The following is a 26815-nucleotide window of genomic DNA, read 5'->3' on the forward strand; positions in this document are numbered from 1 at the left end:
TTTAAAGACAGATAAGCATGGCAACTTCATGTTAAGCCCGAAAAGAAATAAAACACAAGAGTGCATATAGTATTTCAAAGGTTTTTTATTCTGTATTTCATTTTTCTGTTAATCTGCACATGTAAATTGGTACATGACTTGGCCAGGTTTCTTCCTTGAATTATGAAATGTTTTGGGTCTTTGGCACAAGAATGGGCTCCTTTACAATGTAAAATTATAAAATGGTGTGAACAGGTAAAAATATTGGTCAATCAATGAATTAGCATCATTGCTCAGTATTTCAGGCCTACACAAGCTGGCTTCAAACTGTGTAAAAACACTCTGCATTCTCTGCTGTTAGACTGCAATGCCTGTAAACTACGTCCATGATTTACAAGCAACTGTACAGAAACCGTGGCATATAACAGAAAATAACAACAGAGTTAGCCACTTTTAGGCAGGCAAAATTCCCCATACCATCATACCAATAAATTGTCCTTCCTCAAGTTCAAAGTTTCAAAAAGTATTTCTTGAAACATCTTGCATAGTGTGTTACAGAAATATACTTTGGAACGGGAGTTACAAAGCCGTGCATTTTCATGAATCCTGGTCCAGGGAATTTACATGTACCTGACAATTGTTTGACCCTGTACTCAAGAAAGTTTCAATTGTAACACAATGATCAGAGTTATGGATGGAGAAAATCAGGGCAGAGCTTGGAGGAAACCAGAGCAGAGCTTGGAGGAAACCAGGGCAGAGCTCGGAGGAAACCAGGGCAGGGCTTGGAGGAAACCAGACACAGCCCAGAAGAAACAATGGCACAGCCCAGAGGGAACAATGGCACAGCCCAGAGGAAACCCAGCACCCTTTATCAGATACACAACTCAAAATTCTGTCCATGACTAAATTCCCTATTATGCCAGGTTGTGAGAGCTATTGGTGATTTGAAATCTTATGGGAAAATATGCAAGAGTTTCAGAGATACTTTCATTAGGAAATCAAACAATCATGGCATATTGTATTTAACTGTGATACAATTGCAATGATCAACTGAAGTTTGAAAAAAATGTAACAATATACGATGTGATGAAATAATGAACGTGTCAATATGTGATGTGATGAAATAATGAATGTGTCAATTTGCCCTCATACATTAATACATTTGTTCTTCACAAAATATATCACCACAATAGGATGTGGCTGCAATACTGCTGAAGCAGCATGAAGTTCTGTCATTCAAAGAGCACACTGTTTTAAATGCTGGTGATGGTAAATTCTCCAGCCCTGTCCCTGACAGGTGAATGTTTGGGATAATTAAAATGTACAATGTCTCTAATTACACAAAGGGGAACACTTAAAATGTAGACATTGAAGAAAAAGACCTTCAAAAAATCGAAGTAGGCATCACCAAAAATACCACTTTAAACCATGCATAAGTATACTTTCGTTTACGTTTTTAGATTTTTTGTGAAAACAGTTAAAGCATTCAAACATTTGAATTCTAAGGTGAGCTTTATGAACTATACTATCCGAGGTTAGGAACTCTGAAGTCACACTGACGTTTTTCCAACTCTAATCATGACACTGAATGTTGGAATAACTCTTTTTTACCCATGAATAAAAAAATTCATTTCTTCTGGTGAACATCAGGCAAAAAAGGTGATGTGACCTCAGAGTTCAGTCAGTATGGTTCCTAAAGCCCACCATGATATTCAAATATTTGAATGCCTGCCAACACTCTTAAAATAAAAAACCTGAAAGAATAAATGAAAGTATTTTTATGCACAGTTTTCAGTTGTCTGTATGTATGGAAATTCTGTATTTTGCTTTCTGAGATACTTGTCAGTAAAGTAAAAATGCCTGCTTCAGGTACTTCATTGCTATTTTCAAATTCTTTAACATCGATACTGTGTTAACAAAGCATTTCCAGTGCTTCATCACCAAAATATCAGATAAATGTTATTCTATTAAACGTACAATTTCTCACCTTTAATGCAATAAATCTTTCCAGGACATTTGAAATGTAGTCATATCATGGAAACAAATAAATTTAAAATTGTCATCAAGATGGATAAAAAACACACACCCCTGAGAAAATTTAAAAGACATTCTTAAATATTACATTGTTTATTGTAAGAATGCAGGTGATTTCCAGTGTCATGACCAGGCTTCCACCTGAAATCGCTTAGTCCTCTCCATGTCTTTGATGTAATGATCTGCCTGCTCAGAGTCCAGCTCTCCTTCGTTCATGATTATCTCCCTTAGAGCACTCTTCACATCCTCCGGCATTTGCTTGGCATTTCTTGAACACATCACAATTAGTACCAATATAAATCATTTCTAGGCTAAGACCTTAACGATGTTCAGATCAATATTTAAAAGTACACTTTAGTTCGATGAGGGAGATATTTAGTATCGTAACTGCTGGACAAAAATCTTGATTTCCTACAATTATTCATTTCTCACAATCAAACCGAAAGTTTTCATCACCATTCCACGAACACTTAAGTCACGGAGAGTGAATAGAACTAACACTGTAATGAATACAAGGCCTTTTTCCTTCTAGAAAGTTACAGATAATATTAAGAGCATTTATTTATTTGATTGGTGTTTTACGCCGTACTCAAGAATATTTCACTTATACGACGGCGGTCAGCATTATGGTGGGATGAAACCAGGCACAGCCCAGGGGAAACCCACGACCATCCGCAGGTTGCTGACAGACCTTCCCACTTACGGCCGGAGAGGATGCCAACATGAGCTGGACTTCAACTCACAGCGACTGCATTGGTGAGAGACTCCTTGAACAGTGGCATGTGTTGTTACACAACAGTTTTACTCATTCATTTATCATTCATAAGATGGTGGTCAGTTTTACGAGTTGAGGAAACTCATTTGATTAAGTCCAGTATGCTGAGTTGGTGTGTCATGTGTGGTGTCAGTGTCATGTGAAAGGGTAGGATGTGATGTCTGTCGTCAGTACATGTGACTAGGAGGGGTGTGATGTCTGTTGTCTGTAAATGTGACTAGGAGGGATGTGATGTCTGTCGTCAGTACATGTGACTAGGTGAGGTGTGATGTCTGTTGTCTGTACATGTGACTAGGAGGGGTGTGATGTCTGTTGTCAGTACATGTGACTAGGAGGGATGTGATGTCTGTCGTCAGTACATGTGACTAGGAGGGGTGTGATGTCTGTTGTTAGTACATGTGACTAGGAGGGGTGTGATGTCTGTCGTCAGTACATGTGACTAGGAGGGGTGTGATGTCTGTTGTCTGTACATGTGACTAGGAGGGGTGTGATGTCTGTTGTCAGTATATGTGAATAGGTGAGGTGTGATGTCCGTTGTCAGTACATGTGACTAGGAGGGGTGTGATGTCTGTCGTCAGTACATGTGACTAGGAGGGGTGTGATGTCTGTTGTCTGTACATGTGACTAGGAGGGGTGTGATGTCTGTTGTCAGTATATGTGAATAGGTGAGGTGTGATGTCCGTTGTCAGTACATGTGACTAGGAGGGATGTGATGTCTGTCGTCAGTACATGTGACTAGGAGGGGTGTGATGTCTGTTGTCTGTACATGTGACTAGGAGGGGTGTGATGTCTGTTGTCAGTATATGTGAATAGGTGAGGTGTGATGTCCGTTGTCAGTACATGTGACTAGGAGGGGTGTGATGTCTGTTGTCTGTACATGTGACTAGGAGGGGTGTGATGTCTGTTGTCAGTATATGTGAATAGGTGAGGTGTGATGTCTGTTGTTAGTACATGTGACTAGGAGGGGTGTGATGTCTGTTGTCAGTACATGTGACTAGGAGAGGTGTGATGTCTGTTGTTAGTACATGTGACTAGGAGGGGTGTGGTGTCTATTGTCAGTTTATGTGACTAGGTGAGGTGTGATCTCTGTTGTCAGCATATGTGAACAGGAGGGGTGTGATGTCTGTTGTCTGTAATTGTGACTAGGAGGGGTGTGATGTCTGTTGTCAGTATATGTGAATAGGTGAGGTGTGATGTCTGTTGTCAGTACACATGACTAGGAGGGGTGTGATATCTGTTGTTAGTACATGTGACTAGGAGGGGTGTGATGTCTGTTGTTAGTACATGTGACTAGGAGGGGTGTGGTGTCTATTGTCAGTTTATGTGACTAGGTGAGGTGTGATCTCTGTTGTCAGCACATGTGAACAGGAGGGATGTCATGTCTCTTGTCGAGTACATGTGATTAGCTGGGGGGTGATGTCTGTTGTCAATATATGCAACTAGGTCGGATGTGATGTCTGTTGTCAGTACTCTGAAACTGGGTGGGGTTTTATGTATGTCTCTATTCTTTGGGTTTGAACGTCATACTTAACAATTTTCCAGTCATATGACGACAAGAAGTCATTAGGTGTTTGTACATATATTGTCTTCTTGTTGCAGGATGCTTCATTACCGCCAAAGAACTGTCGCCACTGAAGCATCATGCCGAAGACACCTGACATGACACCTCATCCAGTCACATTATATTGACACCGGGCCAACCAGTCATGTTTCCTTGCTCTAAGCTCCCACTGCTGAGCTCCAAGGGAGGAAGCAAGTACCATTTTTAAAGTCTTTCGAATGACCTGCCCCAGGTTTGATCTCCTGACTTTGAGGCGGACACTCCAACCATCAGGCCACCAAAGTGGTTGGGTGGTGTTGTCATGTCTGATGTCTGTACATGTGACTAGTTGTCGTTCCATGTCTGGTGTCTCTAAATGTGACTGTATGGGGTGCCATGTCTGCTGTCTGTACTAGGTGTGGTGTTATGCCTGGTGTCTGTATATGTGACTGAATGGGGTGCCTGTCTGGCGTCTGTACGTGTGACTGGGTGGTGTCTGCATGTGTGACTGGATGGGATGCCTGTTAAATGTCTGTACGTGTGACTGGGTGCCTGTTAAATGTCTGTACGTGTGCATGTGTGACTGGGTGGGATGCCTGTTAAATGTCTGTATGTGTGACTGGGTGGTGTCTGCATGTGTTACTGGGTGGGGTGCCCGTCAGGTGTCTGCATGTGTGACTGGGTAGGGTGCCTGTCAGGTGTCTGTATGTGTGACTGGGTGGGATGCCTCAGGTGTCTGTATGTGTGACTGGGTGGGGTGCCTGTGTCAAGACTTTAGCATGAAATTTCAGTCATGCAAAACTGACTGTCTTTCCAAGATAACTTCATATAGATATCACACAGTATTCATTTTAAAAAGGTATGTCAAGGAAAACAATCAAGCCACCAGTCTCACCCTGCAATATAAAACCAAGCTTTCTCTCCATGGATTAATCTCCACACCAGAGCACTCTGCTCCTTCAGCCGATGCTGCACATACACCTTGTCTTCCTGAAATTACAGCGGGAAAAATCCCTCACTCTATATTACCAACAAGAAAAAGTTGCCACACAATCTTTACGACAAAATTCCTGTGCAAACTTGTAACTCCAAGAGTTCATTCTTCTACAGAATAAACTAATTCGTCAATGTTTTCAACCCTTTATGCAACCAATATTTTTAACATTCTGAGAGAACTGTGGGCTACGGGGATGTACAGAAATAATTTGCACAGTTCTATGAAGCTTTAGTGACTTGCAAATCATTTTTAGCGTCGTTTTCATCATAATTATATGTAAAAATTCCACTGAAGAAAGTACTTTAGTCATTGAGAAGATTGAAGATTTACATTTTGTTCTCTTTATAAGAACTGAATGTTTGCAAAGTGATCAACAGTTAACTCTACCAATCTCAATGCACAGCCCGCACACACGTCTCTCATGTGATTGTAAAACTGGTCAAAAGTTAACACAAGCTACACACTAACCTGATCTCTGGAGAAAGCTGTAAAGAGCTGCAGAAGACCCTTGTCAACCTGACTCTGCCATTCCTCTTTACAGAAGAAATCCTTCTCCCGGCTTCTACACCCAAAAAATAACACATTTCCTGGAAAGGGAAAAATTCCTGAGGTTGTAAACAGAGGTTGATAGAACCTGAGGAATCCCAGGTTGTTGGGAAACCTTATCACATATAACCGGATAAAGCTATCATGAGCTGGACTAGAAGTCGCAGCAATCAAACTGAAGAGAGGTTACTTGGCCATTGTGCTGCTCTAACATGCTTACCACTTTAGTAATATATAAAACATGTTTTGTTTTTTTTAGCATACAAAGAATTATTATCACAGAAAGAGGTCGTAGCTGATAGAAAATGCTATTAATGTATATCTTCAACATTTTCCACCACTAAAGCACTTTTTTCAGTGGAATTTATGCATTTAATTATCATGAAATTTCTCTACATCCCATAGTTTTCTCTGAATGCTTCAAAATATACATTGCAGTGGTGGTGGAAAAGGTTAAAAAAATTGGGCTATTCAAAAAGTTACATGTAGAATACGTTTGTTTAACGTGCAATGCTCAGTGTGCAGTTTGAGGTTTGGTTAGCAGGCAATGCTCAGTGTGCATTGTGAGGCTTGGTTAACGTGCTGTGCTCAGCCAATAGGCACTGAATCAACAGTGTGATAGTATGAGAGACTTGAAAAACAGTTTGAGGTTTGGTTAATGTGCAATGCTCAGTGTGCAGTTTGAGGTTTGGTTAACGTGCAATGCTCAGTGTGCAGTTTGAGGTTTGGTTAGCGTGCAATGCTCAGTGTGCAGTTTGAGGTTTGGTTAGCGTGCAATGCACGATGTGCAGTTTGAGGTTTGGTTAGCGTGCAATGCAAAGTGTGCATTTTGAAGTTTGGTTAGCGTGCAATGCAAAGTGTGCAGTTTGAGGTTTGGTTAGCGTGCAATGCTCAGTGTGCAGTCTGAGGTTTGGTTAGCATGCAATGCTCAGTGTGCAGTTTGAGGTTTGGTTAGCGTGCAATGCTCAGTGTGCAGTTTGAGGTTTGGTAGCGTGTATGCTCAGTGTGCATGGACAAAGAGGAACAAAAATACAGATAAATTTCTTGTCAGTTTCTACACTAAATCATGCTCTGTCTAGAAATTTTATTCTAAAAGCAAAAAATTTTCATAAACATTACTTTTGGAGGCAAACTTGGTTACATCTCCTACCTTCCAAACAAACCTCCAATACTTTTCTGAGATGAACAAAACTAACAAAATCCCGTCAAAATTAGGGTGATATTTTGGGATGTCTTTACCACATCCTCATTCACTTACCACCGATGGCTTGAACAGACCAGACCTTGCCTGTAGAAACCCACGGAATGGAGCACAGCCTGTGCCTGAAAAACAAAAACATAAATCTGTTCCTGCACAAAATCATTCATTTCTTCCCCTTTCTTTTTTATTATTATTTGTAAGGTAAAAAGCCAGATTTCCTTCACTAATAAAGGTAATATTTCACTCAGATATCACTCAATACCAGACGCTCTGACATCGAAAAAGATTTTTTTTTCATGACGTTCGGATCTGAGCTCAGTGGGATGAGGTCGTAATACATCTTCAACCACTCATTTCTACGATTTATATTTTCTACCATGTTGTACAACACATCACAAGCCAAATCACGCTATATAAACATCTGTGTAACCCGCACTGTTATACAGCCAAAAACACAGCTCATGTTGTTCAGATACACATAATCATGATATTGTAAAAACATAAATAATAAAAAGGTTACTGAAAGTCGCGTCTTGTGGGCTTATCGTTTTCACTCCTCACCAAAAAATATTTATGGTAATTCAACCTTCACCATGCAATATGCTCCATTTATTTCACACTTAGTTCTTCGCTTTTTCAAGTTCAGATTACATGATTTCCCAATGGGCAATTTAGATGAACATGACAGATAACAAAGACAGACTTTTGCATGACACTAACACAAGAAGCTGACAAATATTCTTATGTAAACTTTGTATGTTTACTTACTTATTTGACTGGTGTTTAATGTAGGATTGAAGAATTTTCTCTTATATGACTGCAGTATTAAGATAATGAAACCCACCAAACCTGGAGTCCTGGAAAAATCACCATCCTCCACCAGCTACACGTACACACACCTTACAAACCTTCTGACTTAAAGCCACAGCTAAAACAGCAAAAGCTGGATTTGAACCCATGACCTCAATGGTGAGGGGAACATAAGCTGTGGAAACAGCACAACATTCTGTGGAGTTGCATTAATCATTCAATTTTTTTTTTTTTTGTCACTCACTGCTTGATTTCACTTCATCGGCATTTTTTACCCTATACAGCTGTGACTTTTCAACTTTAGTGACAGCAGGGGGGGCATTTCATCTGGCTTATGACACGCAGGACTTTTACTTACCCGGACCCACCATAATTACAGGTGTGCTGGGATCAGAAGGGAAGCTGATTGTGCAGGCTTTACCCACACAGGTACAAACACCTGGCTGAAGTCAGGGTTCCAGACTGGCCAGCCAGGTAGAGCACACACCACGACGGGGACGCTGCAGCTTAGTCCTGTACTCCACAACTGCCATCAGAATCTGAATCTTGTTCTCCTGAGCCTGAGGCAAATCACCAGAGGCAGATCAAGATACACACACTACTGACTCTTCAAACTTAATTATTTATCAACGACACCTCTCTTTGATCTGGTAGGATCATATTTTTATATCTTTATTTTACAATACGTATTTCAACTGGCTATCCATTTGTTTTGATTCAGTTGGTCTGGAATGTGTGTCAGCAAACTAAATAGCCACAGTTAGGTTGTATGGCAGGCTTTAATGAACCAAACTAATAGTGTTATATTTCTCTTACATTTGCAGAAACAAAGAATTTTTTGGCATTTTACCTATGCTACTCACACATGCAAAAAGCAGCTCCAACATAAAAGTTTGAAAGAAAACAAAATCCATCACATCAAACGTCATTGTAATACTGATCCATGAACCCCGCTTTTAAATAAAAAAATACCACAAAGAGGAGTGGAATTGTGTTTTCAGTGGTCTGCAAGATGGTTGCCTTATGAATTACATGTTTTCTTTTCCCATTATCTTACTGACAGAACCATCATCTGACTGACTGACTGACTGACTGACTAGAATCAATCATAAGACTACTCTCCTCCTTCCATAATGCTCACAGCCGTCATATAAGTGAAATATTCCTGAGGCGTAAAACACCAATGAAATAAAATAGGACTATTGAACACTACCAGATCTGGCTCACCTTCAACGATGATGCATATACTAAATGCTCTGGGCTGTAGAGGCGGGATAAGATCAAACAGGTATGAAAATGGGACGTTAGCCGTGGCGTGGGGGAAGTCCTGCAAAACCTGGGGAATGCCAAAATAAGATGAATCAGTAAATGTTGTGGAATTTGTGTTATGATTCTGCAAAATTTGTCACAACTGTCTGTAGTGTTATAATGTAAGCACATTTTGGCATGTAACAGCGGAAACTAATCGTGAAAGAAGCAATGGTGGGTGACGATAAGCAAGATATTTAATACGTGAACCTCTGTTCTACCATTCAAGCCTTGTCAAAATATCAAAATACTATATTCTTATTAATTATCATATGATTAATTTTCATCATCCTTTACTCCAGATATAGTATGTTGGAAGGTCTGTCAACAACCTGCGGATGGTCGTGGGTTTCTGCCGGGCTGTGTCCAGTTTCCTCCCACCATAATGCTGGCTGATGTTGTACAGGTGAAATATTCTTGAGGAAGGTGTAAAACACCAATCACAGAAATAAATAAATAAATACTCCAGATATAAACAGCTTTGTGGGCATTTGCAAATATTGCTGCAACAATTCTGAGAATTTCTTTACCTTCATAGCGACAAGTGGAATGCATGTTACTACAAGCAAAACATGTCAGACTTTTTTTCCTTTTCTGAATGACAATTCCAGGGTAAGCTACTCTTGTTCTCTTCGTGGAATTTTGCACAGCTCTTTACTGTGTGTATGGGTGAATAAGTATAATCTTGTGTGAATAAGTATAATCTTGTATTAGTAAGTATAACTGAGTATAATTTCATATGAATAAGTATAATCTTGTATAATCTTGTATGAATTTTAATAATCTTGTATGAATAATTACAATCTTGTACGAATAAGTATAATCTTGTATGAATAAGTATACAGGTAATCTTGTAGGAATACCTGAAATTTGACAATGGGAATGATCACTACTATGTAATCTTGTAGGAATATCTGGTTCGTGACAATGGGAATGATCACTACTGTGTAATCTTGTATGAATGCCTGGTACGTGACAATGGGAATGATCACTACTATGTAATCTTGTATGAATACCTGGTACGTGACAATCTGAATGATCACTACTATGTAATCTTGTATGAATACCTGGTATTTGACAATGGGAATGATCACTACTGTGTAATCTTGTATGAATACCTGGTACGTGACAATGGGAATGATCACTACTGTGTAATCTTGTAGGAATGCCCGGTATGTGACAATCTGAATGATCACTGCTATGTAATCTTGTATGAATATCTGGTATGTGACAATGGGAATGATCACTACTATGTAATCTTGTATGAATACCTGGTACGTGACAATGGGAATGATCACTACTATGTAATCTTGTAGGAATACCTGGTACGTGACAATCTGAATGATCACTACTATGTAATCTTGTCTGAATGCCTGGTATTTGACAATGGGAATGATCACTACCATGTAATCTTGTATGAATACCTGGTACGTGACAATGGGAATGATCACTACTATGTAATCTTGTAGGAATACCTGGTACGTGACAATCTGAATGATCACTGCTATGTAATCTTGTATGAATACCTGGTATTTGACAATGGGAATGATCACTACCATGTAATCTTGTATGAATACCTGGTACGTGACAATGGGAATGATCACTACTATGTAATCTTGTATGAATACCTGGTACGTGACAATGGGAATGATCACTGCTATGTAATCTTGTATGAATACCTGGTACGTGACAATGGGAGTGATCACTACTATGTAATCTTGTATGAATACCTGGTATGTGACAATGGGAATGATCACTGCTATGTAATTTTGTATGAATACCTGGTATGTGACAATCTGAATGATCACTACTATGTAATCTTGTATGAATGCCTGGTATGTGACAATGGGAATGATCACTACTATGTAATCTTGTAGGAATACCTGGTACGTGACAATGGGAATGATCACTACTGTGTAATCTTGTATGAATGCCTGGTATTTGACAATAGGAATGATCACTACCATGTAATCTTGTATGAATACCTGGTATGTGACAATGGGAATGATCACTACTGTGTAATCTTGTAGGAATGCCCGGTATGTGACAATGGGAATGATCACTGCTATGTAATCTTGTATGAATGCCTGGTATTTGACAATCTGAATGATCACTACTATGTAATCTTGTATGAATATCTGGTACGTGACAATGGGAATGATCACTACTATGTAATCTTGTATGAATGCCTGGTATTTGACAATGGGAATGATCACTACTATGTAATCTTGTATGAATACCTGGTATGTGACAATGGGAATGATCACTACTATGTAATCTTGTATGAATACCTGGTATTTGACAATGGGAATGATCACTACTGTGTAATCTTGTATGAATACCTGGTATTTGACAATGGGAATGATCACTACTGTGTAATCTTGTATGAATGCCTGGTATTTGACAATGGGAATGATCACTACTATGTAATCTTGTAGGAATACCTGGTACGTGACAATGGGAATGATCACTACTGTGTAATCTTGTAGGAATGCCCGGTATGTGACAATGGGAATGATCACTACCATGTAATCTTGTATGAATATCTGGTACGTGACAATGGGAATGATCACTACTATGTAATCTTGTATGAATACCTGGTACGTGACAATCTGAATGATCACTACTATGTAATCTTGTAGGAATACCTGGTACGTGACAATCTGAATGATCACTACTATGTAATCTTGTATGAATACCTGGTATTTGACAATCTGAATGATCACTACTATGTAATCTTGTATGAATACCTGGTACGTGACAATGGGAATGATCACTACTATGTAATCTTGTATGAATACCTGGTACGTGACAATGGGAATGATCACTACTATGTAACCTTGTATGAATACCTGGTACGTGACAATCTGAATGATCACTACTATGTAATCTTGTAGAAATATCTGGTTCGTGACAATGGGAATGATCACTGCTATGTAATCTTGCAGGAATACCTGGTACGTGACAATGGGAATGATCACTACCATGTAATCTTGTATGAATGCCTGGTATTTGACAATGGGAATGATCACTACTATGTAATCTTGTAGGAATACCTGGTATTTGACAATGGGAATGATCACTACTATGTAATCTTGTATGAATACCTGGTACGTGACAATGGGAATGATCACTACTATGTAATCTTGTAGGAATACCTGGTACGTGACAATGGGAATGATCACTACTATGTAATCTTGTAGGAATACCTGGTATTTGACAATGGGAATGATCACTAGTATGTAATCTTGTATGAATACCTGGTACGTGACAATGGGAATGATCACTACTATGTAATCTTGTAGGAATACCTGGTACGTGACAATCTGAATGATCACTACTATGTAATCTTGTATGAATGCCTGGTATTTGACAATGGGAATGATCACTAGTATGTAATCTTGTATGAATACCTGGTACGTGACAATGGGAGTGATCACTACTATGTAATCTTGTGGGAATACCTGGTATTTGACAATGGGAATGATCACTACTATGTAATCTTGTAGGAATACCTGGTACGTGACAATGGGAATGATCACTACTATGTAATCTTGTATGAATTCCTGGTATTTGACAATGGGAATGATCACTACTATGTAATCTTGTAGGAATACCTGGTACGTGACAATCTGAATGATCACTACTATGTAATCTTGTATGAATACCTGGTACGTGACAATGGGAATGATCACTACTATGTAATCTTGTATGAATACCTGGTACGTGACAAACTGAATGATCACTACTACGTAATCTTGTAGGAATATCTGGTTCGTGACAATGGGAATGATCACTACTATGTAATCTTGTATGAATACCTGGTACGTGACAATGGGAATGATCACTACTACGTAATCTTGTAGGAATATCTGGTTCGTGACAATGGGAATGATCACTACTGTGTAATCTTGTATGAATACCTGGTACGTGACAATGGGAATGATCACTACCATGTAATCTTGTATGAATACCTGGTACGTGACAAACTGAATGATCACTACTATGTAATCTTGTAGGAATGCCTGGTATTTGACAATGGGAATGATCACTACTATGTAATCTTGTATGAATACCTGGTACGTGACAATGGGAATGATCACTACTATGTAATCTTGTATGAATACCTGGTACTTGACAATGGGAATGATCACTACTATGTAATCTTGTAGGAATGCCTGGTATTTGACAATGGGAATGATCACTACTATGTAATCTTGTAGGAATACCTGGTATTTGACAATGGGAATGATCACTACTATGTAATCTTGTAGGAATACCTGGTACGTGACAATGGGAATGATCACTACTGTGTAATCTTGTATGAATGCCTGGTATGTGACAATGGGAATGATCACTGCTATGTAATCTTGTATGAATATCTGGTACGTGACAATGGGAATGATCACTACTATGTAATCTTGTGGGAATACCTGGTACGTGACAATCTGAATGATCACTACTGTGTAATCTTGTATGAATGCCTGGTATTTGACAATGGGAATGATCACTACTATGTAATCTTGTAGGAATACCTGGTACATGACAATCTGAATGATCACTACTATGTAATCTTGTATGAATACCTGGTACGTGACAAACTGAATGATCACTACTATGTAATCTTGTAGGAATATCTGGTACGTGACAATGGGAATGATCACTACTGTGTAATCTTGTATGAATACCTGGTACGTGACAATGGGAATGATCACTACTATGTAATCTTGTATGAATACCTGGTACGTGACAAACTGAATGATCACTACTATGTAATCTTGTAGGAATACCTGGTACATGACAAACTGAATGATCACTACTATGTAATCTTGTATGAATACCTGGTACGTGACAATGGGAATGATCACTACTGTGTAATCTTGTATGAATACCTGGTACGTGACAATGGGAATGATCACTACTATGTAATCTTGTATGAATACCTGGTACGTGACAAACTGAATGATCACTACTATGTAATCTTGTAGGAATACCTGGTACATGACAAACTGAATGATCACTACTGTGTAATCTTGTATGAATACCTGGTACGTGACAATGGGAATGATCACTACTATGTAATCTTGTATGAATACCTGGTACGTGACAAACTGAATGATCACTACTATGTAATCTTGTAGGAATACCTGGTACATGACAAACTGAATGATCACTACTATGTAATCTTGTATGAATACCTGGTACGTGACAAACTGAATGATCACTACTATGTAATCTTGTATGAATACCTGGTGCGTGACAAACTGAATGATCACTACTATGTAATCTTGTAGGAATACCTGGTACGTGACAATGGGAATGATCACTACTATGTAATCTTGTATGAATGCCTGGTATTTGACAATGGGAATGATCACTACTGTGTAATCTTGTATGAATACCTGGTACGTGACAATGGCAATGATCACTACTGTGTAATCTTGTATGAATGCCTGGTATTTGACAATGGGAATGATCACTACTATGTAATCTTGTATGAATACCTGGTACGTGACAATGGGAATGATCACTACTGTGTAATCTTGTATGAATGCCTGGTATTTGACAATGGGAATGATCACTACTATGTAATCTTGTAGGAATACCTGGTACATGACAATCTGAATGATCACTACTATGTAATCTTGTATGAATACCTGGTACGTGACAAACTGAATGATCACTACCATGTAATCTTGTATGAATACCTGGTACGTGACAATGGGAATGATCACTACTGTGTAATCTTGTATGAATGCCTGGTATGTGACAATGGGAATGATCACTGCTATGTAATCTTGTAGGAATACCTGGTACGTGACAATGGGAATGATCACTACTGTGTAATCTTGTATGAATGCCTGGTATTTGACAATGGGAATGATCACTACTGTGTAATCTTGTATGAATGCCTGGTATTTGACAATGGGAATGATCACTACTATGTAATCTTGTAGGAATACCTGGTACGTGACAATGGGAATGATCACTACTGTGTAATCTTGTATGAATGCCTGGTATTTGACAATGGGAATGATCACTACTGTGTAATCTTGTATGAATACCTGGTACGTGACAATGGGAATGATCACTACTGTGTAATCTTGTATGAATACCTGGTACGTGACAATGGGAATGATCACTACTGTGTAATCTTGTATGAATATCTGGTACGTGACAATGGGAATGATCACTACTATGTAATCTTGTATGAATACTTGGTACGTGACAATGGGAATGATCACTACTGTGTAATCTTGTATGAATGCCTGGTATTTGACAATGGGAATGATCACTACTATGTAATCTTGTATGAATACCTGGTACGTGACAATGGGAATGATCACTACTGTGTAATCTTGTATGAATGCCTGGTATTTGACAATGGGAATGATCACTACTGTGTAATCTTGTATGAATACCTGGTACGTGACAATGGGAATGATCACTACTGTGTAATCTTGTATGAATACCTGGTACGAGACAATCTGAATGATCACTACTATGTAATCTTGTATGAATACCTGGTACGTGACAATGGGAATGATCACTACTATGTAATCTTGTATGAATACCTGGTACTTGACAATGGGAATGATCACTACTATGTAATCTTGTATGAATGCCTGGTATTTGACAATGGGAATGATCACTACTATGTAATCTTGTATGAATACCTGGTACGTGACAATGGGAATGATCACTACATCAATGTGTAAGGTATGAATTTAGCTCACCTCCAATATTGACCGCTTCACCCTGTTACAATAAGTAAACAACTCTTGCTGAAAAACACAGAAATTATGTCATGATTACTGGTGTATTAAATATTATCTTCAAAGTGAATTAAGAAAAATAAATACTCAGTAATGTTAAACTTTCTCTGTCTTGGGTATGGACCTGCCATATCCATTTATGCTCATGTAACTTCATGTATACGAATTTAAAAACAACACTAAGACTAAATGTATAAATATATCAATGAAATGTTTAGGTCTGTTTTCACCCTCATTGTATTATCTGTTGCCTTTTCTTTTAAATAAAAAGCCAATTTAAAAATTACATGTACAAATGACCAATGCTTTATAAATATAATCCCCAAGAAGGCAAAGCCAGGGTATTGAGATATATGGTTCCCGAGATACTACTGAGATATGGTTCCTGAGATACTATTGAGATATATGGTTCCTGAGATACTATTGAGATATATGGTTCCTGAGATACTATTGAGATATATGGTTCCTGAGATACTATTGAGATATATGGTTTCTGAGATACTACTGAGATATATGGTTCCTGAGATACTACTGAGATATAGTTCCTGAGATACTACTGAGATATATGGTTCCAAGATAATATTGAGATATATGGTTTCTGAGATACTACTGAGACATATGTTCCTGAGATACTACTGAGATATGGTTCCCGAGATACTATTGAGATATATGGTTCCTGAGATACTATTGACATATATGGTTCCTGAGATACTACTGAGATATGGTTCCCAAGATACTATTAAGAAATATGGTTCCTGAGATACTATTGAGATATGGTTCCTGAGATACTATTGAGAAATATAGTTCCTGCAATACTATTAAGATATATGGTTCCTGAGATACTAAAACAGTTTGTCTTAATACCTGACCCTCAGCAGAGCTGAACTCTTGCAGCTTCTCCTGTTCCAATTCACTGTCCGTGAAGTAAGACAACAGCTGGAAGAAGTAACGTCTGGGCACAGAGTTGATGTCCAGGTAATGTCTGACCAGGTAATCCACAGTACATGGCACAGGTAAGGTGGCTGGTACAGGAAGGTCTGAAAACAAAAAGTGTCATAAATTTGTGCTCAGCACAAACCACTTGGATCTGCTGCTCAACACCACAGTGCTTTTGGGGACACTCTCTACAGGGCAAGGAAATACATGAACTCCAAGAAAGTGCATGTAATGCTGATAACAATATGATAATATTTATTTATTTATCTGATTGATGTTTCATGTCTTACTCAAGACTTATGGTGCGAGGAAATCAGGCACAACCCAGGGGAAACCCATCTCCAGGTTGCTGGCAGACCTTCCCAGGTATTGGTGGAGATGAAGCAAGCATGAGCTGGACGAACTCATGACGAAGGCATTGGCAGGAAGCTCCTGGGTCACTGCGCCGCATTGGCGTGGTAACCTCCTCCACCACGGACGCCCCTGGGTCACTGCCCCGTGCAGGCGTGCTAACCCCCTCAGCCACTGAGGCCCCTGGGTCACCGTGCTGTGCTGGTGTGCTAACCCCCTCCACCACAGAGGTCCACTATGAAAATATGATACAGCCATATAAAACAGTAAATGGAATTTTTGGCCTAGTGTTTCTCTTTTCAAAATGACCACCTCTAGTGTTAGCTGAACAGTGATTCAATAATGTGATTACATGTTGATTAAAACAAAATCCACTAGTATTAGGACACTGTCCTACATGTCAGAGGATCAAGAAGGCACATCTCAAAACGACATTTGCACAGACAGATTAAGACGCTATGGAAATACAGCAGAAAGTGGAGGAAGCTATATGTACATATTGGCTCTGGCTAAGTACAGTGTACATGAACAGTGCCCACCAAAAGCCTAGCGGCATTTTCATTAGCCAACGATTTGACGTATCAACTGTCCCACACCTAGAGTGCTCAATCACTGAGAGATCCTTCGTAGCCTTCTTGTTAGCATGCCAGAGCACCACCACTCACCAATGCGACTGCTGTGAGTTCAAAGGCAGCTGATGTTGACTTCCTCTCAAGTCTGCCAGCAGCCTGCAGATGGTCATGGCTTTCCTCCCAGGCTCTACCTGGTTTCCTCTTACCATAATCATGATAATGCTTGCAACCTATGTATAACTGAAATAGTCTTGAGTATGGCATAGAACACCAATCAGATAAATCAATCAATCAATCAATCAATCACTGAAGATCACTGTACTGGTTATACATGCGCATGAAGTCAGAAAGAACAACTTGGGGCCATTTTACAAATCTGTTACAATGCTGTGTCAAGCACATTTGTAACTTTGTTTATTTTGTTGATTTGTTTATTTATTTCATTGGTGTTTTACACACCGTGTTCTAGAATAAGGTGTGATTTGAGACAACTTTGTAAAACAGTCCCCATGGGCTAAACTTGAATAGCAATACCAATGTGTTTGACCATGCTTGTACCTGGTTCTGTTGACTCTAGAGTAAACATCTGCTCAGGGTTGAGATTTAACAGTTTGACAAAATCCTTAACAGTGTCCTCCATGTTGTCTGGCTGCACCATCAGCACCTCTCCTTCTGCATGGCTGAAATGCAGCACAGATTAACTGTAAATACTGAAATACAGTGCCCAATAACTGTCATTCCTCAGATACAGCAACGAATAACTGTAAATACTGAAATACAGTGCCCAATAACTGTCATTACTCAAATACAGCACAGAATAACTGTAAATACTGAAATACAGTGCCCAATAACTGTCATTCCTCAGATACAGCACAGAATAACTGTAAATACTGAAATACAGTGCCCAATAACTGTCATTCCTCAGATACAGCACAGAATAACTGTAAATACTGAAATACAGTGCCCAATAACTGTCATTCCTCAGATACAGCACAGAATAACTGTAAATACTGAAATACAGTGCCCAATAACTGTCATTCCTCAGATACAGCACAGAATAACTGTAAATACTGAAATACAGTGCCCAATAACTGTCACTCCTCAGATACAGCACAGAATAACTGTAAATACTGAAATACAGTGCCCAATAACTGTCATTCCTCAGATACAGCACAGAATAACTGTAAATACTGAAATACAGTGCCCAATAACTGTCATTCCTCAGATACAGAACTGAATAACTGTAAATACTGAAATACAGTGCCCAATAACTGTCATTACTCAAATACAGCACAGAATAACTGTAAATACTGAAATACAGTGCCCAATAACTGTCATTCCTCAGATACAGCACAGAATAACTGTAAATACTGAAATACAGTGCCCAATAACTGTCATTCCTCAGATACAGAACTGAATAACTGTAAATACTGAAATACAGTGCCCAATAACTGTCATTACTCAAATACAGCACAGAATAACTGTAAATACTGAAATACAGTGCCCAATAACTGTCATTACTCAAATACAGCACAGAATAACTGTAAATACTGAAATACAGTGCCCAATAACTGTCATTCCTCAGATACAGCACAGAATAACTGTAAATACTGAAATACAGTGCCCAATAACAGTCATTCCTCAGATACAGCACAGAATAACTGTAAATACTGAAATACAGTGCCCAATAACTGTCATTACTCAAATACAGCACAGAATAACTGTAAATACTGAAATACAGTGCCCAACAACTGTCATTCCTCAGATACAGCACAGAATAACTGTAAATACTGAAATACAGTGCCCAATAACTGTCATTCCTCAGATACAGCACAGAATAACTATAAATACTGAAAAACAGTGCCCAATAACTGTCATTACAGAAATAAAGCTCATTATAAGTGTGAATACTGAAAAACAGCACAGAATAACTGTAGTTACTGAAAAAGAGCACACAACAACAGTAATAACTGAAATGCAGCACACAACAACAGTAATAACTGAAATGCAGCACACAACAATTGTAGTTCCAGAAATGCAACACACAACAACTATAATAACTGAAACACAGCACACAATAGCTGAAATAGCTGAAATACAACACACAATAACTGTAATTACAGAAATATAGCACACAATACCTGTAGTTACTGAAATACAGCCAAATAATAACTGTAATTACTGGAATACAGCACACAATAACTGTAATTACAGAACACCACACTATATGTGTAAAAAATGATGCACAAATAACTTGAAACTTGCAAATTTCAAAAATCTCAGAAATGAATCATTGTAAATAATGAAGGAAAATGATGTGAAATTTGCCAACTGAAAATCTTCAGACAGATCTCATATTTGGACCTTGTTTGAAATTTAAGTGTAATATATGTACATGTACAAGGGTTCTGCACTTTTTCTCTATCAGTCATATTTAGGAATATGTGTAACTCAGAAATGATAGGAAAATTAATAATTTACCTTAAATTTGATACTGATATATCAAAGGTAACCAAGCGGACATCTTGGAAATGATCAGGTGAGGTAACTCTCTGATTGGAGATCAGCTTAGCATAATAAGGATTATCCTGTGAGTAAGGTGTTCTCCCTTCAGAGGTTGTGGACGGCAAGGGAACCGGCCTCCATCTTGATAGGTCAACTGGTGGGGTTGTCAATGGCAACAGAGTGACGTTGTACCGCGGGGGTGACCTGGGAATAATGAAGAGATTAGAAAGAAGTGCGCATCATTACAGTGTCATCAAAGTTTTGAGACAGGATAAAATGGAAGACGAAAATTGGATGGAAAGCATGGGTGAAGGACACAGCTGCATAAGTTTGGGGTAGCCTAATGAACCACAAAGCTTTCAGCTGTGGATGACTGTTGGTTTCCCTCGGGCTGTGCCCGGTTTCCTCCCAGAGAAAGGAGACAAAACACGAGGATACAGGTATTGATAAACCACTTACAGGATGTCCGCACTAATGATCTCCTTGCCAGGGGGTAGGGGTTTAACCTGTAAGGCTTTCTCCCAAAACAAGTTCAGCCAGGGGTCAAGGACAGCATCTGGACTGGAGAAAGGTCAGACATTATTTGACTACTGTAAATCTTCGACCTTTTCAACATGTAATGCACTTTTTTCAGAGGAATTTATGCATACAACTATTACGAATAAATGACTTGTTTGTGTCAATAAAGACGCAAGCTTCATAAAACTGTGTAAATTATTTCTTGACAGCCCATAGTTCTCTCAGACTGATTCAAAATACTGGTCATAGAGGAGAATGAAACGGTTGAAGGATTAGGCTATACCCAAATCATTACTCCGCCCTTGAACACAGAACCTGAGATTCTCATGCCACCAATTAGTGGCAAAAAGCCGTTAAAATCAATTACTGGACTGATTAGTTAGTCCTGCATGAAATTTGTTTGAGATCATTTGCCTTCCACTAATATGGTACAGTTCTGTAGTTCACACATGGGAAAGTTCTTCAGTTAGTGCTAAACGCTGGTGGTTTACTCCAGGTTCACGCCAACCTTAAAACTGACAGCTGTTGCAGGGGTATGAATGAACATTTCCCATGGTCTGTCAACATCCTGCGGATGGTCATGGGTTTCCCCATCACTCTGCCCAGTTTCCTCACACCATGTTACTGGTTGCTGTCATATTAGTTAACCATTCTTGAGTATGGCATAAAACACCAATCAATAAATAACTACAGGTACATGTACACTTGAAAACAGTTTCAGCACCTGCCTCCAACCCCCACCCCCCACCCCACCCACCCACCCACCCACCAACCAAATATGGTAGTGGTGACTACCAGGGTATAACCTACCCTAAATCATGCTGATCATCACCTAGGGCAACCGGCAACAATGGCTGACCTCCCAGTTGCTGAAACCTCTTAAAAAGCTTCTTGGCGATGACATTAAACCTTTAAAAAGACATTGAATAACATGAAAAAAACATCATTAAATACTACAGCAGCTTTACTGGACCTTCACCTAGGTTTATTTTCAGCAGACACACACATACATGTAGCGTATATGTGGCTTAGAGGTGGCAATAGAAAACAAGCCAACATCCATTTAGTCAAAAATGTTTGAGAATAATAATAATAATAGTTTTTTAAACACCAAAATCTACTCATTGTACATGTAACAAGACAGGTAGTATATGACCTATATGTGACCTGTGTTTGTGGCTTGTGTATGAGACTTGTGCATGAGACTTGTGCGTGCAACTTGTGGGTGTGACTTGTGCGTGCAACTTGTGGGTGTGACTTGTGCGTGCAACTTGTGGGTGTGACTTGTGGGTGTGACTTGTGGGTGAAACATGTGTGTGTGACTTGTGTATGTTATTTGTGTATGTGACTTATATATGTGACTTGTGTATGTGACTTGTGCATGTTTTTTTTTTTTTTTTTTTTTTTTTTTTGATTGGTGTTTTACGCCGTACTCAAGAATATTTCACTTATACGACGGCGGCCAGCATTATGGTGGGTGGAAACCGGGCACAGCCCGGGGGAAACCCACGACTATCCGCAGGTTGCTGCAGACCTTCCCACTTACGGCCGGAGAGAAAGCCAGCATGAGCTGGACTTGAACTCACAGCGACCGCATTGGTGAGAGGCTCCTGGGTCATTACGCTGCGCTAGCGCGCTAACCGACTGAGCCACGGAGGCCCCGACTTGTGCATGTGACTTGTGTATGTTATTTGTGTATGTGACTTATATATGTGACTTGTGTGTATGATTTGCTTACTTGAGATAGGACGAGTCTCCAAGCCCTACCACAGCATACATCATCTTACATAGAGACTGACTGGGAAGATTCTTCCTCAAGATAAATCGCCAAAACTTCTACAAGAAAAAAAGTACACAAAACTGAGCTTAACTGTCATAACTGTATAGGAATGTAGATTTTAGACATCTCGGATAGTATATTATAAAAGATAACATTATAAAACTGTTCTACTGGACAATGTATATTATTTACAGATGTTGCGGTGACAACCTATCGTCTTCAACAGAGTAAGGAGCTAAACAAAAAGAATTTCTATTTATACTGAAGTTACATACAAAAACAAAATGAACAAATCAGTAGGTACAAATTTCATGGTGAACACAGTTCACGTTCACGGCTGAAGTATACAATGGGTCGATACAATTTAATACAATGAGACAACAGGAGCTGGTATATAAAGACTGCATTTGAATATAATACAGTTTTACATGAGTGAACTAATTTTACCATGTTGAGGTACATTTTGCACAAGCTAATTAACATTTTTTCAACACTGTGTCCGAGGTGTGTGATAGGTTAAGTCTGAGTCCCCATTGCAATAGAGAGTGGGATTTTTAACCTTTAGGAAAATGGCTTCCTTAACCCCTCTCTCAAACCAATGGGGCTCTTTGGATAAAATATTTACATTGTCCCTATTAAAACTGTGACCTGAATTACATGTTGGAACACAGCAGATTCATAGCCACCATTTTGGCACCTAATACTACCATCATCTATACACTATGATGATTTAACACCTATCCCATATGACCATAAATTTCCTGCCCATTTTTCCTGATTCTGAGAGTTTTATTAATTTTAGAAAGGTATTGTGAGGTTTGTTTGGAACATGAGATGATATTCTACTGGAAAATTGTAAGTTTCAACACCAAAAATAATATTGTCTGCCATTTATTTGCCTCTAAAAAGGCTCTTTGTGGGCAAAATTTTAGGTCATTTAAGGTAGTCTGCATTTTGTGGCTTTGTCTGCATATCCGTATATATTGCAATGCTCACCACAAAATTTAGTTCTCCTGATGATGACAAAATAAAGTGCCAAAATACTGAGTCAAAATGAGTCTTTCATTTTCCAGAGTTACACTACTCATGCATTGCACTGTACTGAACTTATAACAGATGTGAACAAACTTTCATGTTATCTGGAGGGTCCCCTTGTCCTGTGGTTGAACAAACAAACACCACCAATTCCTCCTCTATCAGACATGACTGAAAAACAAAAGCTTTCTTTGTATCATATAAACAAAAAATGCAGTTGATTGGAATTCACATCAGCATAACATTCACATCAGGTCATCAATAAAAATACATGTGCACATCTAAGTTCACTGGACAGAGTTCCATACTGTAAGGTTTTTGTTCAGACTTTGATAGGATTTTTTCCCCTTAAAATATTAATTTTCTTTTATTCACTTGGATACTGAAAAATTTCCCTACCAACCCACCCAAGTATTTTTTTTTTTTTTTCAAAAGCGTCAAGTTATACCCAACCCAGAATATATTATTTTGTTTATTCCATTGGTTTTCATTGCCGTACTCAAGAATATTTCACTTATATGATGGCGGCCAGCATTGAGGTGAAAGGAAACCAAGCAGAGCCCTAGGGGAAACCCACGACCATCCGCAAGTTGCTGGAGGCTCAGCAATGATGAGAGAAGATACATGTACAGTAACATTTGATAACAATGTAATCTACTTTGTATATGGGGCTATATGGAAACGACCATCCGCAGGTTGCTGCAGGCCTTCTCATGAACGAGAACATGTTAGACATGGCATCATACCAGTGTACCTAACCTATATGTTTATGTGTATGTACTTTAACTCTTCAACCTTTTGTACTTGGTGCTTATTTGGGTACATTCTTCCAGCATTACCACGTCTATACTAATGAAATTTACAGTTTTAAAGCTATTAGGCTAACCAACTCACCAACAGTAGCCTTACCCATAAAAATCAAACTAAAAAGATGCATTTAAAGCTGACCTTTCATTTGTTGAAATGTTGAAGAATTAGGGTATATATACATGAAATACGTACCACAGGGTAGGAGTCGAGGGCCTGCACTGAGCAGACAAAGTGTCGACACTTGGCCTCTCGTCTGATTCTCTCTGCTACATCTTGAGCTGTCCCAGTTTGACTCCCATACAAAACCAGCAGTCTGCGAACTTCCTCTCCCTGCATTATACTCTTCAGACTGCACGCGGAAGAAAAAAATGAAGACTATGGAACCACATGCCACATGGGTCACATAATCACAAACAGAAAAAAGTGATTCAATCAGTTGAAGACCATCACAGAATACGGCAACTGATTTTCTTATTCTTCTCTATACTAACAACTTATCGGGCCTAATTACCACAATTTTTTCAGAATAAAAATCCATGACTTTTTATACGACTTTTAATTAAACCTGATAAATAATTCATGAATTCAACCATACAAATAACTAAGCCTGAAGACCAATTTATCACCAGTCAACAATGTTATTTCACTGTCAGACTGGAATAATCTAACGCAAGAAAAATCTACTGATGACTATTCATGCGATTAACATGCTACAATATTAATATTAATATTAATAAATGCATGCTCTTCTGTGGATACTTTTATTTACTTGATTGCTAAATGAAGACGCACTCAGTTGGCAGTCAGTTTACTGGGAGAAAGTAACACAAAGGGTCTGTCCTATACCAATAAGCCAAGTTGGCATTTCATTAGTCCAGTAAGTTCACGCAGTTATGGACGAAACAGGGTGTGGTTTCTCGCAAAATCACGCAGCCAAAAGGCGAGATTTTACCACACTTACTACACTGACAGCCGGGTGACACCTTAATGGCGGCGTTAGCAGCTGCCATAAAAGTATGCCTATTAGTTGTGTTAGTTTGCGAGAGCCCCCGCCCTGTCTCCTCTCAACCTGCATGAACCCATGAGATTCCTGAAATGCCGACTTGGTTTATTATAAAACACTGGTGGAAACTGTAAGCAGTTTTCACCAAACCTCTGGTGTAACATCACACTCAAACGCACATCAACATCATCTTGCCGCAAGACAGTTACAAAGTCTTGAGATTCTGTGATAAATCAGGATGGTTTTCATGGGAGGAGCTGTACCATCAATCATACCAGCAGAAAGTTTTAATGTTGAGCTGTGTCAGTGTTGAATTGTGCCTAGTCCTACTTGACGCCGCCCTAGCTCAGATATTTTGATGCGACTACAGCAGAGCCTTACATTAGCTAGGAATTCTGCGCATCACACTTTAGGCACTTATCCTGTGTCTTCAAACTATTGAAGCGATATACTGGGGTCAAGTAGGACTGCTCAAAGCCGCAGATCGCAGAATGCACAATAAATGACGGTATCTCCTAATCTCTGTGGACATTACTGTATGTTTTTGTCTATGACTCTCATTTCTCATTTCTCCTGATTCTTGGCGTTCTACTGATTTTAGAAAAATGCTTTGAGAAGTGTTCGGAAGTTTGGGTGATATCCTGCTGGGAAGCTGAAAATTGTAGCACCAGAGGTAATATCTCAGGACATTTATTTGCCTCCGATAATGCTCCAGGTTATTTACGGGTTCAATTACATAAATTAAATGTTGATGTCCACTTTCAAAAATTTCTGATATTTAGGCCCACCTGAGGCTGGTATATTTGGGATGCTAAAGGTCAGCGCCGGATCTAAACGATCGAGTGAATTTGCAACTCGGCTTTGGTTGGCTGTGGTGAAGACAAGGTTTGTGTTTACGCGTAGCCTGAGTTTCAGCGCAATTATATCATTGCAGACAGTGTACTTAACTATAATGCCTAACGAAAATTTTTATGTGTCAAAGGTCTAAAAGCATCTTACACGATCTCTCGACCAAGCTCTTTGCGCACGTTTGACATTCACCGCGAGTAAACATGAAGTTTAGCCGCACCACGTATTCCTTAATGTTAAAGTTAATCTATGAAAATCTGTTAACAATACAGGAATAATTATGTTGAGGCATGTGAAGTTTATGTGAACATCATCATGTGAGTAGACGCGCAAGTAAATGACGTATTGTTTACGTTAATGCGGCTTGCTGTAATTTACATGTACCTTTTAATTTTAACGGAAGTCACAGGCGTCGACAGTGTGTGATGAATCCGATGTATACTCACTTCTGTCAGAGGTTCTGTAGGTAAAGTCACTTTCTAATTATTG

At 39.0% G+C, this 26815-nt stretch overlaps 1 protein-coding gene across 1 annotated transcript; it reads right to left on the bottom strand.

Moving 5' to 3' along the window:
- Positions 1 to 1605: 1605 nt before the first annotated feature.
- LOC135480529 (NADPH-dependent diflavin oxidoreductase 1-like) lies at positions 1606 to 26507 on the bottom strand. Its single transcript, XM_064760382.1, is given in 16 exon segments — positions 1606 to 2281; positions 5224 to 5318; positions 5794 to 5930; positions 7150 to 7194; positions 8241 to 8427; positions 9096 to 9218; positions 15928 to 15975; positions 16831 to 17003; positions 18384 to 18505; positions 20307 to 20534; positions 20790 to 20891; positions 21660 to 21758; positions 22588 to 22685; positions 23758 to 23835; positions 24667 to 24823; positions 26477 to 26507. Coding segments are annotated over 15 exon segments (1824 nt in total). The 5' UTR covers positions 24811 to 24823; positions 26477 to 26507; the 3' UTR covers positions 1606 to 2136.
- Positions 26508 to 26815: the final 308 nt, after the last annotated feature.

This window comes from Liolophura sinensis, chromosome 13 (assembly GCF_032854445.1).
Source record: "Liolophura sinensis isolate JHLJ2023 chromosome 13, CUHK_Ljap_v2, whole genome shotgun sequence".
Classification (NCBI taxonomy): Eukaryota; Metazoa; Mollusca; class Polyplacophora; order Chitonida; family Chitonidae; genus Liolophura; species Liolophura sinensis.